A 17,640-nucleotide genomic window follows, 5' to 3' on the forward strand; every position below is an offset into this window, starting at 1 on the left:
CAATTTGGAATCTCGCACACAATTTAAAAATTTCCGGTTATATTACCATAAAATCAAGTCAATGAATATTATCCAAACATATTCATGGCACTGCATAAATGCTTTAATTATCATTGACAATTTTACACAAAAAATACAAATTTCAAATTGTATTCTGGTACATCTTGGCCTACCGCTGAACTCCATATTGTGTCGCGCATGCGCTATACAGTTGTACACTTTGCGCATGCGCGCCAAAGTCCAATGGTCCGCTTCGCATACCTCCACCAATAGCATTGAAGTTCTGGGCGCATGATCATCAAGATCGACCTGTTATTCACAGGGATGTGATATTTCTGTGCTTGAACTTCAACCAAATGCCATCTTTCGGTGTCACAAGGAGAGTGTTGTGTTCATATTCCATGGTAGTCTGCGTCTTCTCGCAAGATGCAACGTTGTACTTTCTGAAAATGGAAATGAGCGCTGCCTTCACCTGGACAAGAGCAAACCTCATGCCTGTGGGAATCAATAAAATGTAATATTAGTTCCATGCAATGTTACCGAACTAACTAGTACATTTAAAAATCACTGAACTGATATCGAACGAACTGGTGCCATCTCCTTGTACAGTGTTCAAACTGAATAAAAACTGGAGAGAAGAAACGTTCATGTATTTTATACAGTCTTGCATACCAAGAGGCATGTCAGATAGTAACAACCCTGCAAGTTTCACTACGTTGACTAACTAACCTAGTAAATGTAACCCAGTTACCTTTTCAGCGAAGTAACTGTAATTCAGTTACCCTTTCGGCGAGGTTACGGTAACCCAGTTATATTTCCAGTAAAGTAACTGTCACCCAGAAAAAGTAATTGTTACCTAGTTTCTTCTTCAGTAAAGTAACTGCAACCCAGTTACCTTTTCAGCAAAATAACTGTAACCCAGTTACCCTTTCGGCGAAGTTAATGCAACCCAGTTATATTTCCAGTAAAGTAACTGTCACCCAGTAACATATTCAGATAAAGTAATTGTAACCTAGTTACTTTTTCAGCAAAGTAACTGCAACCCAGTTACCTTTTCAGCAAAATAACTGTAATCCAGTTACCCTTTCGGCGAGGTTACGGTAACCCAGTTATATTTCCAGTAAAGTAACTGTCACCCAGAAAAAGTAATTGTTACCTAGTTTCTTCTTCAGTAAAGTAACTGCAACCCAGTTACCTTTTCAGCAAAGTAACTGTAACCCAGTTACCCTTTCGGAGAAGTTACTGCAACACAGTTATATTTCCAGTAAAGTAACTGTCACCCAGTAACATATTCAGAAAAAGTAATTGTAACCCAGTTACCTTTTCAGCAAAGTAACTGTAACCCAGTTACCTTTTCAGTAAAGTAACTGTAACCCAGTTACCCTTTCGGCGAAGTTACTGCAACCCAGTTATATTTCCAGTAAAGTAACTGTCACCCAGTAACATATTCAGAAAAAGTAATTGTAACCTAGTTACTTTTTCAGCAAAGTAACTGCAACCCAGTTACCTTTTCAGCAAAGTAACGGTAACCCAGTTACACTTACGGCGAAGTTACTGCAACCCAGTTATATTTACTGTCACCCAGTAACCAATTCAGGAAAAAGTAATTGTAACCTAGTTACTTTTTCAGCTAAATAACAGTAACCGTGTTAGTTATATTTTTTAACTTCAACCCAGTAAACTTTTCAACGAAGTAACTGCAATCAAGTCACATTTTCAGAAAAGTAACGTAGCCAAGCTATTTTCTCCAGTGAAGTAGCCGTAACTCAGTTGCATTTTCAGCAAAGTAACCCGAGTAACCATTTCAGCGAAGTAACCCAGCTACCATTTCAGCAAAGTAACCGTAACCGGGTAACTCAGTTACTTTTTCAGCGAAGTAACTGTATCAGTTACTTGTAAGAAGTAACTTTCCAAACACCGATTCCAATGTCGTTTCCGATGCTTCTGTCGCCTCACCTCGCTCCTGCCCCCCCTGGGCACCCAGTTTTAGAAGACACCTCTTGATATTAATTTATGAAATTTTAGTTATGAGTCAAGAAGGACATGTTTATTACTTCTCGGAAAGTAAAAATCCTCATAACACATTAACCCAAACTTACCAATGCAATTTCTCGGTCCGTCACCAAAAGGTATGTATGTATAGTTGGTTCTGGAACGCTTCATTTCTTCGGAAAATCTTTCAGGATCAAATACGTCAGGCTTTGGATAATATCTGGGGTCATAATGCAATCCAGCTACGGGTATATATATGCTCATTCCTTTCGGAATCTTTATGTTCCGTTCCGGAATCACGTATGGTTTGGTGCACACTCGGTCAAGCATGGGAGCAACCGGGTATTTTCGGAGAGTTTCTGAAAAGAAAAGAAATTGTGACGTAAGTGAACTGTCAACAATGAAGTAAGCATGTATTGAAACAATCACTAGAATGTGTGTTGAGAATATGAAGGAAAAGTGTTTCTATCAATGTACAACTTTCCTTCAGTTAGTTCTAATTGTTGTGTGCTTTGTTGTAAACAATGAGAACAAGCAACTCATAACTGAGGTGAAACTTTCTTGTTACTGCCAGGGACATAGATGTTCTGATGTGTTGCATGAGGGGCGGAAATTTAAATACAACTTGGTATATTTGGTATAGCTTACAAATGATACATTGTTTTGTTTTCTACGATAAGTTAGTTCATTATTAACAGTACACGCATGCAATTTCGGGTCATATTTTCTCATTAATACATAGTAGTAGCTTTCAATATGTAGACTATAATGTATATTATCATAATTATGTTTAATTTAGAGTTTACTGCAACAAGAACAAGAACTAAAATAATGAAATCCATTGTGATTTACATGTAACTTTTCTTTAAAAAAAAATAGTTTCAAGGTTTTTAAAATTTTGAAGTAAAATTTCCTCTAAGCCACAAAAAGTCTGGGAGAGGCATGTGAAAGTTTCTGGGGGAAAGTTAGCGTGCAGCGTCCCCCGTATAAAATAGGATCAACACAAATGAATCTTCTCTGTCATGCTTAGCACCATCTCTTGTCGAGAAAACAAACTACTTGCTCATTTAGCAAACCTTTAAAGAAATAAAACTTACCTGAAACCACTTTGTCGAGGTAGCCCATTTCTTGGATAGCTTCATACGTCACTTTCCCATCATGCCTCTGTAGAACGCTGTCAATGTCTTCTCCCAACAGTTTCTGGCAGTTTGGGTTCATGGCAAGCTCATAAAAGGCGAAAGCTATTATATTTGAAGCAGTCTCAAAACCAGCCTCAAAAAATACCATGGCTTGTCCCAGAATGTCGTCATCATCAAATTCTAAAAATAACATTCCAAATAAAGTTATTGTGTTCGGAGGAAAACAGTAACAATATAAGAAATTAACCTTGAGGAACTTCCACTATCTTCTTTATTATTATTATTGTTGTAATTCTATCGCCCATTAACAGAAAACAATGTATTTTCTGGTACAAAGTATCGTGGATTCTCCGTAGTATCTTATGGGGGAAAATGGGTTTGATTTACCTGACGACAATGTCATTACATAAGGCGGCTCTGGGGTTCCTGTGAGGTAAAGTGGCCAGAGCCTATTGCTGATAACACTTCCTGTATGAAGGAGAATGTGTGAGGCCCTACCTTCACACCAATACGTGTCGACGTGGAACATTCTTCTGTGATGTTTGTGAAAGTTTTTAAAAGAAGTACACGTCTGAAATTTCTGTATGAAGGAGAATGTGTGCCTACCTTCACACCAAACGTGTCGTCGTGGAACATTCTTCTGTGATGTTTGTAAAAGTTTTTAAAAGAAGTACACGTGTGAAATTTCTGTTGGGGAAAGTCATGACAAGTGACAATAATGTTGTCCAATATGGCGCTTGTGTTGTGAGGGCCTCAACGATGACGTTCTGGTAGTGCTGTTGTCTTATTATCGAAGGCAGCCAGTTTCGATCGCCATGGAAGTCCGTAGAATCTGTAGGCCCAGTCCCGATTAACATAAAGCTCACTGAATCTGGTAACTTCTGTATGTTAACTCACAGACGCCATGACAGAGCGCAGTGTTCAAATACAGCAAGCTGAAGTTGTATATAGCGGCAACACAACTTTAATCTCCTGTCAGTGGTGAAAATATATCATCTGCATACGTAGCCTGAAATAGACTAAGCATTTGCGAAGCATGTGTACAGGGTAGTTGAAATTTCGTATACCACTGCCATCAACATGGATTTTAGGTTAAAGATTTTAAAGTGAAACATCTGAAAGTGCAACTTTTTACCAATAAATCTAACGACTCGCCTCATGGAATGGTTTGTGTGATATTGGCAGGCCATATGCGTCAACCTACACAAGGCATGTTGATGTCGGGAATATACGGACTTTTCGCGCACCCTGTATACCAAGTGCAGTCACGGACACTTCTGCGTTGTAACTATCCCATTGAAATCCAGTGAGATTGTTACAACCCAGAATTGTCTGTGACTGTACAACAGGTGATGATACTTGATGAAGCATCAATCACTATGGGCATCTGTGTGAGCATGATCCTCCATAAGACACAAGGAGCCTTCGGTGCAAGAGATATGATCTTGAAAGTTATATTTAGAAGTGTTTAAAGCAGTGGCGGCGATTGGATTCCAAAACTGGGGGGAGGACAATAACAGTTTGCTTTTCCTTGACACATAAGGAAGCAAAAGTGGCAAAAAGTTGGGGGCAACTCGTCCCCTCGCCCCCCCAATCGCCGCCACTGTTTTAAAGCCATAATTAGTCAACTTGAACAATCATGCTTTATAAAAGGGCTTAGATACACCGAGATACATTCCCAGTTCAAATTGTCATTTAATCCACAAAGCCAACTGGCTGGGATATATTGCCGTGTTGTACAGTGGAATCCACAAGTATTGCTCGGCAAATTGTCCATGACTACTTTCATTAATTTCTCTCCTGTATCATGTTAGGTTTTAACGAATTAATGAACCTGATGCAGAGGTTGCCAGTAGCCTATTTGGCGTTTTGTTCGAATTCTTGAAGATCTCATTGCATAAAATAGAGATAGTAAACTTGGTGATGGACAATTTGCTTGGTGATACTCATGGATCCTAATGTACTACAAGGTCAAATTGGTGTGATAAATAAGCTAGTAAGTAGTATTAGTCCGTGCTTATTGTGGTATGCGTTACATACCCAATGGAAAAGTTGAAACCAGCAAGTAACTGAAAAACAGTGACGAAAAACAATACTGGATGTGGAGTATGTTGCTATGTTGAAAACATACTTATTAATAAAATCAGATATATTTACTGAGAGTTTTGCAATGGCTTGTTAGTTTATGTATTCGTTAATAACCATTAATTTTGTTTCTAGATACCTCAGTGCCATCTATCAACCAAGAGTTTAAATAAGTCAAATCGATTGAATGATCGAGTCAAATAAAAGACATCTTCCTGTGACTTCATACTCAAATGTAATACTATTTATCCATAATTCAATGCACCAAAATTCACGTTTTCAAACGTAGTTGAAAAACGTTTATACTGTGCTAGTTAATATTAAAACAAATCTAAATTGTATGTTACAAATAATCACTTATGTATTGATAGTAGGTGGAATGGGCGATTCTGGAAGGGCCCTTTGACCTACTTTTTATTTTACGACGTTTTACGCACTAAACTAACCTACAATGAGAGAAAAATGGACAGAAAAAGCTCTGCCATCACTTTTTAAGCTATTTTTTATCCTATTTCAAATGTAGCTCTTATGCTACCTCGCCTTTTGACCTACTTTTGAAATGACTTACGATATTTTCCTATAAGGCTGCCTCCCTCTTACTGTAAGGCCCCCCCCTCCCCCTCAGTGTAATCTACCACGACCTGCTAATAGGCTTCTACTCCCAGTGTAATCCGTTTTACAGGCTAAACTAACCTACAATGAGAGAAAATTAGACAGAAGAAAAGCTCTGGCATCAGTTTTTAAGCTATTTTTTTACCTTCTATTTTTATGCTAACATCGCTCTTTGACCTACATTTGAAATGACTTACGACATTTTCCTATAAGGCTGCCCCCCTCTTACTGTAAGGCCCCCCCCCCCTCAGTGTAATCTACTACAACCTGCTAATAGGCTTCTGCTCTCAGCGTAATCCGTTTTACGGGCTAAACTAACCTACAATGAGAGAAAAAATGAACAGAAAAAGCTCTGGTATCAGTTTTTAAGCTATTTTTTTACCTTCTACTCTTATGCTAACATTGCTCTTTGACCTACATTTGAAATGACTTACGACATTTTCCTATAAGGCTGCTGTCTCCTCTTACTGTAAGCTTCCTCAGTGTAATCTACTACGACCTGCTAATAGGCTTTTGCTCTCAGCGTAATTTGTTTTACGCACTAAACTAACCTACAATGAGAGAAAAAATGAACAGAAAAAGCTCTGGTATTATTTTTTAAACTATTTTTTATCCTATTTCAAATGTTGCTCTTATGCTAACTTATTTTTTGACCTATTTTTTATTTTACGATGTTTTACGCACTAAACTAATCTACAATGAGAGAAAAAATGAACAGAAAAAGCTCTGGCATTATTTTTTAAACTATTTTTTATCCTATTTCAAATGTTGCTTTTATGCTAACTTATTTTTTGACCTATTTTTTATTTTACGACGTTTTACGTACTAAACTAACCTACAATGAGAGAAAAATAAACAGAAAAAGCTCTGGCATTATTTTTTAAGCTATTTTTTTATTTTATTTTAAATGTTGCTCTTATGCTAACTTATTTTTTGACTTATTTTTTATTTTACGATGTTTTATGCACTAAACTAACCTACAATAAGAGAAAAATGAACAGAAAAAGCTCTGGCATCACTTTTTAAGCTATTTTTTATCTTATTTCAAATGTTGCTCTTATGCTAACTTATTTTTTGATCTATTTTTTATTTTACGATGTTTTACGTACTAAACTAACCTACAATGAGAGAAAAAATAACAGAAAAAGCTCTGGCATCACTTTTTAAACTATTTTTATCCTATTTCAAATGTTGCTCTTATGCTAACTTATTTTTTGATCTATTTTTTATTTTACGATGTTTTATGCACTAAACTAACCTACAATGAGAGAAAAATGAACAGAAAAAGCTCTGGCATTATTTTTTAAGCTATTTTTTACCTCCTGCAAATCTTGCTCTTATGCTAACTCGTCCTTTGACCTACTTTTGAAATGACTTACGATATTTTTCTATAGGGCAGCTGTCTCCTCTTACTGTAAGCTCCCTCAGTGTAATCTACCACGACCTTGTGCTCTCAGCGTAATCTGCCACGATGTTTTTTTTTTGTTTTTAAAAACTCTCATGTGTGATCTTCTACAATGTGTGTGTGTGTGTGTGATAATCAAAAATTTATTTTTGTTAAGGAAATCCCTGGCCCCCAAAAAAGAAAATATCCCGCCAGGGGTGCGTGGTGCCCAACACAGTTCTAATGGCCACGGCTAACAAAGCCATGCCTCTGTAGAGTTTCATGGTTTTTTTTTTTTCTCAAAAATCCTATGGGACACCTCTGTTTGTCAAAAATTCGAGATATTTGCAATTTAACGCAGGACTTGGAAAATTTTCGGCCATGACGACCTAGGTTTATTTTGGTATGGGTGGACAGAGGACATCGAGACTCGATCGACGCACTAAACCCGACCTCTCTACGACTATTTGTTCAAAAGTTACGAGTGATCAAAGTTTTTTGGGAGGGGGTGGGCTAACTTCTTACCTCTTGACCTCAGGACCACCAAAACTTGGTATACGTATTCTACACCTCCAAAATCGACAGGGGGGTAGCTTCGCTACCTGGATGGGGGTGTTTTTTGATATATTTTTTCGATAACTCTTACTATTTTCGAGATATTTGCAATTTAACGCTGGACTTGGAAAATTTTCGATTGATGAAAAAAATTGGTTTCATGACGACCTATGTTTATTTTGGTATGGGTGGACAGAGGACACCGAGACTCGACCGACACACTAAACCCGACCTCTCTACGTGTATTCTACGTCACCAAAAAAAAATCGACAAAGGGAGATTTTTCGATAACTCTTATTTTTTGCAAAAATACTTAGGTTTTTTTTTATAGATGACAACGACGGAGTTATTAATGAGTAAACATCTGAACTCGGTGAACAAGTCAACTTCTGCAAATATTCCCCGAGTGTGCGTGCGTGTGTGTATATGTGACGTCGACCTGTTAAGAATGTCACGTCAATAATACTATAGTTCAAATCACAAACCCTGACACCTTCTGTAAACAAAACCACCTGCATGCAGAAAGCATTGCAAACTCATAGGAGTAAAATAATCCACACGAAAATCCAGCGTTGTTACAGGATTTATTACGTAAGGTAAAACAATGGCAAATTTGTAGTATGGGATATGCTGCCGCAAATGACGTCTTATTTTAAACCCAATGCTTTTTTTTGTACTTATTGCTTCATTTTTATGATTAACTTTTTGCACCAGTAATCAGTTCCCATAAATTTGGCTTTTTTTTGCATGCGAATTGAATATATTTTACTTGCATCTCTTTAGACAAAATGATATAACATGGTAATGTATATTTCTAAGGATGATATAGATAGGAGTGTATTTGAAATTTGTTTGTAGATTTTATGTAAATTGTATCTTATGTAAATAAAATATATAATGGGCATAAACAGCCATATGCAATGCTGTAAGTCCAATAAATATATTGATGATGATGACAAAAAAAGTTAGTAAATTTATTGCGGTTGGAAACTTTGACAAGCATCCTAATAACGATTTTTGTTCCGCCAAACAGAGTGCACTTTGTAAAATAACTTGGTGACATGGCAAGGCAAGATAAGTGTGAATATTTTGTAGTAATATGCATTGTAATTTTCAATGAGCTTAGAGATTTGTGTACATAATAATATTTTATAATATTGGTTATTTTCTAAAAATAATCATGTGAACAGCAAGGAAGTAGTGCAACTTAGTAATATTGCCTGACTTATCCTTAGAAAAATAACATGCCGAGTTCTGTGCGTGCGGGAAGGTCTTATTGTTCTCCGAACTTGTTTTCAAAACACCAGCAAGGACAGCCTTTGAAAAGGGGTGAGAAACAGATTCTACTCAATATTTATGTAACGTTCTGTCAGTGGTATCCTGAGAAACCAGTAAATGAAGTGGCTAAGTTGGTATCCCAGTGCAGTGGTGTGTCAGTGTCTGCAGTTGTAAGGGTTATGAAAGAGAGAATGACCGGGAGAGTAACAATGTATGCGGCTGCATATTCGTCTGATGTTTTGAGAACGGGTTCTCACATTCAGAGGCTCTTATATAAAATGAATAGGTGCGGCGAACTATGAGTGTAACAGCAGATGATTGCGGTCATGGATCAGCTGACGCGGAGTGATACATCGAATCGGTGAGACTGTTTGTTTACAGAAGGTGTCAGGGGTTTGTGATTTAGACCTTAGCTTGGATATGTCATAATTTTTTTTTTATAGAGAAAAGAAAGAGAGAGAGGGTCATGTAACTGGTGATTTGCTTGGCTAAGGGGAATTTTTCTGAGAATTTTTTCTATTCCAAATATTTTTTGTATATGTGTGTTATTGTGTGTGTGTGTGTGGGGGGGGGTTGTATAGAGATTGATGCGCTTATGTACTCTTCCTCTATAGAAGGTCATATAAAATGTGCTAATTGGTTGGCTAAGGGGGATTTCCTGATTAGTAAATTGAGGTTATAAATACGTACGTATAAAGGTTTTTGCTAATATGGAATGCTAAAGCTCAGTACTTGGCTTTCTCAGGGATTCGAATTCTATTAGGCTAAACAGCATAGAAATTTCACAGCAAGAATTCTCATATTTACTGACGATATTCTTAACAACCTGTGTTGTGATTCCACTACAAAAAAAACTGTATACAAAATATGCAGTCCCTAGAATGAGATGGACGAGGCTTATGAACCTCGACCTATACAGTTGTACAATCTGACAATGAATGGATGTTTTTTTTTATTAAGCACAGCAGTGTGTTTTCGCCTATTTTAATAACAGGCAACAATGTTAGAAAATGGCCCCAAGAATACAATTTAAAATCACTAATGTGATATGAATTTTTTTTTTTTACTTGTGTGTATTTGAATATGAAAGTGAGGCACTTTAAATAATTGAGGGGAACAATCACAAAAATAAGCTTGCAACGGTATTGGGAGGTGTCACGAGTTCAAACTTCAGACGATTTCTGTTAATCTGCTAAGGCGATATCGGTACGAAAAAATTTGTAAAAAAAAAAAAAAAAAAAAAAAAAAAGAAGAGGCAATTTTGGCTAATGGCAACGATGAGGATGAATAATGATAATTATGATGAAATTGATGTGTGGCACTTAGAAAAACAAAAACTTCAAAGTGTATTGCACCAACAGCTACCCCCTTCCCAAATACAAGGCAGTTAACAGAGGTGTATATTTGTTGGTTTACGAGTCTGAGGGCTTAAGTTAGTATGTTCACTATAGCTATACATATTAAAAAATGAAATAACCTGAGCAATAAAATATAACAATACCGATTCTGGCTTTTTGTCGGATGATGTAGTGGTAATGTTGTTGCAATCCCACACCTCTGATGGCGTATAGACTTAAATGTTTTGCATAACATGAAATACTGTTAATGGGAATGTGTTGTTTCTAATGTTCAATATAGAAAGCAGATAACAAGAAAAAAGAAGAAAAGAAATGTTGCAAGTAGATACGGAGCCTCAACCCAAACACATATATGATCAGACAGGATGTCAACAATGCATTCATAACTAACATGTGATTATTCAAAAAAATTGAAATAGTACAGTGGGGAAACAACCAACTAACTAACTCTCTAGGTTTTTTAAACCCCGAAGAGAGCAAATACAAGCACAAGCGTAAATAATTAAATAAGTTACAAGGGGTTCGAATCTTTTGATCTAAGTATGGATGCAGACAGGTACCAAGTTTTGTGTGTGAACACAATTGATAATGGAAAATCCTCTTCAATATAATAACATAGTGTTCCTATCGATAACACAGGCAACACAGGCATTCCATCTGTCCCTATTTTGAGCAAGTTCTATATATTTTTTTCTATTCCTACCGATTTTTTTTAGGTCCATCTCAATTTTGCCCCCTCTATTTTTGTTTTGGTCTTCCTACAGGTCTCTTAAGTGGAGTTCCGACATTTTCGACACCGTTATTTGCGACACTAAGGCAAAAAAACAGGTTTTTTTCCCGTCATAAGCGACACTGCTTGGATTTTCCCCTACGATTTCTAATTAGTTTACCAGAATTAGCGATATTTGCGTACGTGCAGCAGCAATAGCGTCTCTGAAGAAAGTATTTCCCGAGGCTCAGATCAGTGGTTGTAATTTTCATTTTAAACAAAAATGTTTGTGACGAAAAGGGCGCAGGAGTTGGGACTGACAAAAACGATTACAAAAAACAGATCCAGACGTGCGGCTGTGTATAAGAATGTGTTCAGCTCTGGCTTACCCCCCCGTGCTGACGTCGATAATGGATGGCTGTGTGTGTGATGGAAGATGCACCAAACCACTACATATTGAGAATTTTTTTAGATTATTTTGTTGAATAGTGGATGAACAACTCTGATTTCGACATATCCGTGTGGAACAACTCCCAACAGCGGCACAAGACTAACAATACAGTCGAGAGATGGAACCATACAGTTAATGTATTGACGGAAAAGTCAAGTCCTAACGTGTACCAATTAGTGAAGACTTTAGATTAGAAGCTGTGTACAACGATTACTTAAGTGTGAGGAAGGCCTTGAATCTTAAAGGGGAACGTAGACGACGTCAGTGCATTACATTAGATGAGAGAATACAAAGAGCGTTTGCCGACTATGAAATGCATAGAGATCTTAAGTGCTTTTTGAGGAGAATGGCGTACGTTCAGAAATTAGAATCAAAATAGTAAGATGCTGGTTCAACTACAAGAGAAACTACGCATTCTACATTTCTACATTGACAAGGGATTACAGTCTTCTCCTATACCGACAAGGGATCTAAACAATCAGTCATTGACAAAGGATAAATACATCCAGCTTTTAAACACCCAGCTTCCATGATGCTATTGTGAAGGAAAACTAATAAAATGTTTTAAAAAACACACAAGCTTCCATGATGCTGTCAGTCCTAAGCCTGGAAAAAGTGTGACTGGAAGCTATTTGCACTTTGTGTCACAGATGACGGTGTCGCAAATGTCATGGAATATATTTTCCATAGTGTGTCGCATATGACGGCAAAAATGCTAGTGTCGCATACGACGGTGTCGCAAATGTCGTGGATTCCTCTTAAGTAGGATTAATTCAGGAAATGCATGTTACTTCTCTCTTCATAAACTTTTGTCTTCTCGTTTAATATCTAAGAAACTAGAAGTTAAAATACACAAAACGGTAATTTTGCCTGTAGTATTATATGGGTGTGAAACTTGGTCTCTTATATTGAAAGATGATCATAAATTGAGAGTATTTGAAAATAAGATCCTTAGGAAAATATTTCAGTCTAAAAGGGGTAAAAAAACAAGTGAATGGCGAAGGTTACATAATTTAGAAGTACGTAATTTATGTTTGTCGAAACGTTTCGGTAAACGATGCTGATGCATCCGATGGAACGTTGAAACGTTTATATAAGAACGAGAGAGATAGACGCGATTCTGGACGAATACGACAAAAAAAAATAAGTTTTGTAGGAATTCCCTTGTCAATATGAGTACCATGTTGCTGCCTTTTGGTTTCTGAAATATGTTAAATTATATTACATTGAATATCAATTAACTAACTAACTCTCTAGCCTTCTTGAATCCGAAAATTCATGGCTGTAGCAATATAGTTTTTTCCATTTGTCCTTATCCTGAGCAAGATTTATATATTCCATTCCATCTTTACCGATTTCTTTTTAGGTTCGCCTCCATCTTCGTTTTGGTCTCTTACCATCAGGTTTTCCCCAACAAGACTCCTGTAAACTCTCCTTTATTCTTTTCTCATTCGTGCCTACCTAGGTCTTCGTGATTTAATCATCAATCTAATAATATTTTGGAAACAAACATAAATTACGTACTTCTAAATTATGTAACCTTCGCCATTCACTTGTTTTTTTACCCCTTTTAGACTGAAATATTTTCCTAAGGATCTTATTTTCAAATACTCTCAATTTATGATCATCTTTCAATATAAGAGACCAAGTTTCACACCCATATAATACTACAGGCAAAATTACCGTTTTGTATATTTTAACTTCTAGTTTCTTAGATATTAAACGAGAAGACAAAAGTTTATGAAGAGAGAAGTAACATGCATTTCCTGAATTAATCCTACTTAAGAGGAATCCACGACATTTGCGACACCGTCGTATGCGACACTAGCATTTTTGCCGTCATATGCGACACACTATGGAAAATATATTCCATGACATTTGCGACACCGTCATCTGTGACACAAAGTGCAAATAGCTTCCAGTCACACTTTTTCCAGGCTTAGGACTGACAGCATCATGGAAGCTTGTGTGTTTTTTAAAACATTTTATTAGTTTTCCTTCACAATAGCATCATGGAAGCTGGGTGTTTAAAAGCTGGATGTATTTATCCTTTGTCAATGACTGATTGTTTAGATCCCTTGTCGGTATAGGAGAAGACTGTAATCCCTTGTCAATGTAGAAATGTAGAATGCGTAGTTTCTCTTGTAGTTGAACCAGCATCTTACTATTTTGATTCTAATTTCTGAACGTACGCCATTCTCCTCAAAAAAGCACTTAAGATCTCTATGCATTTCATAGTCGGCAAACGCTCTTTGTATTCTCTCATCTAATGTAATGCACTGACGTCGTCTACGTTCCCCTTTAAGATTCAAGGCCTTCCTCACACTTAAGTAATCGTTGTACACAGCTTCTAATCTAAAGTCTTCACTAATTGGTACACGTTAGGACTTGACTTTTCCGTCAATACATTAACTGTATGGTTCCATCTCTCGACTGTATTGTTAGTCTTGTGCCGCTGTTGGGAGTTGTTCCACACGGATATGTCGAAATCAGAGTTGTTCATCCACTATTCAACAAAATAATCTAAAAAAATTCTCAATATGTAGTGGTTTGGTGCATCTTCCATCACACACACAGCCATCCATTATCGACGTCAGCACGGGGGGTAAGCCAGAGCTGAACACATTCTTATACACAGCCGCACGTCTGGATCTGTTTTTTGTAATCGTTTTTGTCAGTCCCAACTCCTGCGCCCTTTTCGTCACAAACATTTTTGTTTAAAATGAAAATTACAACCACTGATCTGAGCCTCGGGAAATACTTTCTTCAGAGACGCTATTGCTGCTGCACGTACGCAAATATCGCTAATTCTGGTAAACTAATTAGAAATCGTAGGGGAAAATCCAAGCAGTGTCGCTTATGACGGGAAAAAAACCTGTTTTTTTTGCCTTAGTGTCGCAAATAACGGTGTCGAAAATGTCGGAACTCCACTTAAGAGACCTGTAGGAAGACCAAAACAAAAATAGAGGGGGCAAAATTGAGATGGACCTAAAAAAAATCGGTAGGAATAGAAAAAAATATATAGAACTTGCTCAAAATAGGGACAGATGGAATGCCTGTGTTGCCTGTGTTATCGATAGGAACACTATGTTATTATATTGAAGAGGATTTTCCATTATCAATTGTGTTCACACACAAAACTTGGTACCTGTCTGCATCCATACTTAGATCAAAAGATTCGAACCCCTTGTAACTTATTTAATTATTTACGCTTGTGCTTGTATTTGCTCTCTTCGGGGTTTAAAAAACCTAGAGAGTTAGTTAGTTGGTTGTTTCCCCACTGTATTATTTCAATTTTTTTGAATAATCACATGTTAGTTATGAATGCATTGTTGACATCCTGTCTGATCATATATGTGTTTGGGTTGAGGCTCCGTATCTACTTGCAACATTTCTTTTCTTCTTTTTTCTTGTTATCTGCTTTCTATATTGAACATTAGAAACAACACATTCCCATTAACAGTATTTCATGTTATGCAAAACATTTAAGTCTATACGCCATCAGAGGTGTGGGATTGCAACAACATTACCACTACATCATCCGACAAAAAGCCAGAATCGGTATTGTTATATTTTATTGCTCAGGTTATTTCATTTTTTAATATGTATAGCTATAGTGAACATACTAACTTAAGCCCTCAGACTCGTAAACCAACAAATATACACCTCTGTTAACTGCCTTGTATTTGGGAAGGGGGTAGCTGTTGGTGCAATACACTTTGAAGTTTTTGTTTTTCTAAGTGCCACACATCAATTTCATCATAATTATCATTATTCATCCTCATCGTTGCCATTAGCCAAAATTGCATCTTCTTTTTTTTTTTTTTTTTTTTTTACAAATTTTTTCGTACCGATATCGCCTTAGCAGATTAACAGAAATCGTCTGAAGTTTGAACTCGTGACACCTCCCAATACCGTTGCAAGCTTATTTTTGTGATTGTTCCCCTCAATTATTTAAAGTGCCTCACTTTCATATTCAAATACACACAAGTAAAAAAAAAAATTCATATCACATTAGTGATTTTAAATTGTATTCTTGGGGCCATTTTCTAACATTGTTGCCTGTTATTAAAATAGGCGAAAACACACTGCTGTGCTTAATAAAAAAAAAACATCCATTCATTGTCAGATTGTACAACTGTATAGGTCGAGGTTCATAAGCCTCGTCCATCTCATTCTAGGGACTGCATATTTTGTATACAGTTTTTTTTGTAGTGGAATCACAACACAGGTTGTTAAGAATATCGTCAGTAAATATGAGAATTCTTGCTGTGAAATTTCTATGCTGTTTAGCCTAATAGAATTCGAATCCCTGAGAAAGCCAAGTACTGAGCTTTAGCATTCCATATTAGCAAAAACCTTTATACGTACGTATTTATAACCTCAATTTACTAATCAGGAAATCCCCCTTAGCCAACCAATTAGCACATTTTATATGACCTTCTATAGAGGAAGAGTACATAAGCGCATCAATCTCTATACAACCCCCCCCACACACACACACACACAATAACACACATATACAAAAAATATTTGGAATAGAAAAAATTCTCAGAAAAATTCCCCTTAGCCAAGCAAATCACCAGTTACATGACCCTCTCTCTCTTTCTTTTCTCTATAAAAAAAAAAATTATGACATATCCAAGCTAAGGTCTAAATCACAAACCCCTGACACCTTCTGTAAACAAACAGTCTCACCGATTCGATGTATCACTCCGCGTCAGCTGATCCATGACCGCAATCATCTGCTGTTACACTCATAGTTCGCCGCACCTATTCATTTTATATAAGAGCCTCTGAATGTGAGAACCCGTTCTCAAAACATCAGACGAATATGCAGCCGCATACATTGTTACTCTCCCGGTCATTCTCTCTTTCATAACCCTTACAACTGCAGACACTGACACACCACTGCACTGGGATACCAACTTAGCCACTTCATTTACTGGTTTCTCAGGATACCACTGACAGAACGTTACATAAATATTGAGTAGAATCTGTTTCTCACCCCTTTTCAAAGGCTGTCCTTGCTGGTGTTTTGAAAACAAGTTCGGAGAACAATAAGACCTTCCCGCACGCACAGAACTCGGCATGTTATTTTTCTAAGGATAAGTCAGGCAATATTACTAAGTTGCACTACTTCCTTGCTGTTCACATGATTATTTTTAGAAAATAACCAATATTATAAAATATTATTATGTACACAAATCTCTAAGCTCATTGAAAATTACAATGCATATTACTACAAAATATTCACACTTATCTTGCCTTGCCATGTCACCAAGTTATTTTACAAAGTGCACTCTGTTTGGCGGAACAAAATCGTTATTAGGATGCTTGTCAAAGTTTCCAACCGCAATAAATTTACTAACTTTTTTTGTCATCATCATCAATATATTTATTGGACTTACAGCATTGCATATGGCTGTTTATGCCCATTATATATTTTATTTACATAAGATACAATTTACATAAAATCTACAAACAAATTTCAAATACACTCCTATCTATATCATCCTTAGAAATATACATTACCATGTTATATCATTTTGTCTAAAGAGATGCAAGTAAAATATATTCAATTCGCATGCAAAAAAAAGCCAAATTTATGGGAACTGATTACTGGTGCAAAAAGTTAATCATAAAAATGAAGCAATAAGTACAAAAAAAAGCATTGGGTTTAAAATAAGACGTCATTTGCGGCAGCATATCCCATACTACAAATTTGCCATTGTTTTACCTTACGTAATAAATCCTGTAACAACGCTGGATTTTCGTGTGGATTATTTTACTCCTATGAGTTTGCAATGCTTTCTGCATGCAGGTGGTTTTGTTTACAGAAGGTGTCAGGGTTTGTGATTTGAACTATAGTATTATTGACGTGACATTCTTAACAGGTCGACGTCACATATACACACACGCACGCACACTCGGGGAATATTTGCAGAAGTTGACTTGTTCACCGAGTTCAGATGTTTACTCATTAATAACTCCGTCGTTGTCATCTATCAAAAAAAACCTAAGTATTTTTGCAAAAAATAAGAGTTATCGAAAAATCTCCCTTTGTCGATTTTTTT

General features: G+C 36.6%; 1 protein-coding gene across 1 annotated transcript; it reads right to left on the reverse strand.

Annotated features, from left to right (window-relative positions):
* Positions 1-81: 81 nt before the first annotated feature.
* LOC145996081 (putative cytochrome P450 6a13) lies at positions 82-3,334 on the reverse strand. The gene is made up of 3 exons (XM_083132329.1): positions 3,090-3,334; positions 2,100-2,351; positions 82-495 (listed from the first exon to the last, which is right to left on the reverse strand). The coding sequence occupies exons 1-3, from the start codon at positions 3,322-3,324 to the stop codon at positions 317-319; spliced, it is 666 nt and encodes a 221-aa protein (XP_082988455.1). The 5' UTR covers positions 3,325-3,334; the 3' UTR covers positions 82-316.
* Positions 3,335-17,640: the final 14,306 nt, after the last annotated feature.

This window comes from Lepisma saccharinum, chromosome 12, assembly GCF_977018435.1.
Source record: "Lepisma saccharinum chromosome 12, izLepSacc3.1, whole genome shotgun sequence".
Taxonomy (NCBI): Eukaryota; Metazoa; Arthropoda; class Insecta; order Zygentoma; family Lepismatidae; genus Lepisma; species Lepisma saccharinum.

Coding starts and splice junctions, on each gene's coding strand:
- LOC145996081 (XM_083132329.1), bottom strand. CDS start 3,324: ATGTTATTTTTAGAATTTGATGATGACGACATTCTGGGACAAGCCATG. Junction 2,352..3,089: donor CCTCGACAAAGTGGTTTCAG/GTAAGTTTTATT, acceptor TTTTCTTTTCAG/AAACTCTCCGAAAATACCCG. Junction 496..2,099: donor CGGACCGAGAAATTGCATTG/GTAAGTTTGGGT, acceptor TGATTCCCACAG/GCATGAGGTTTGCTCTTGTC.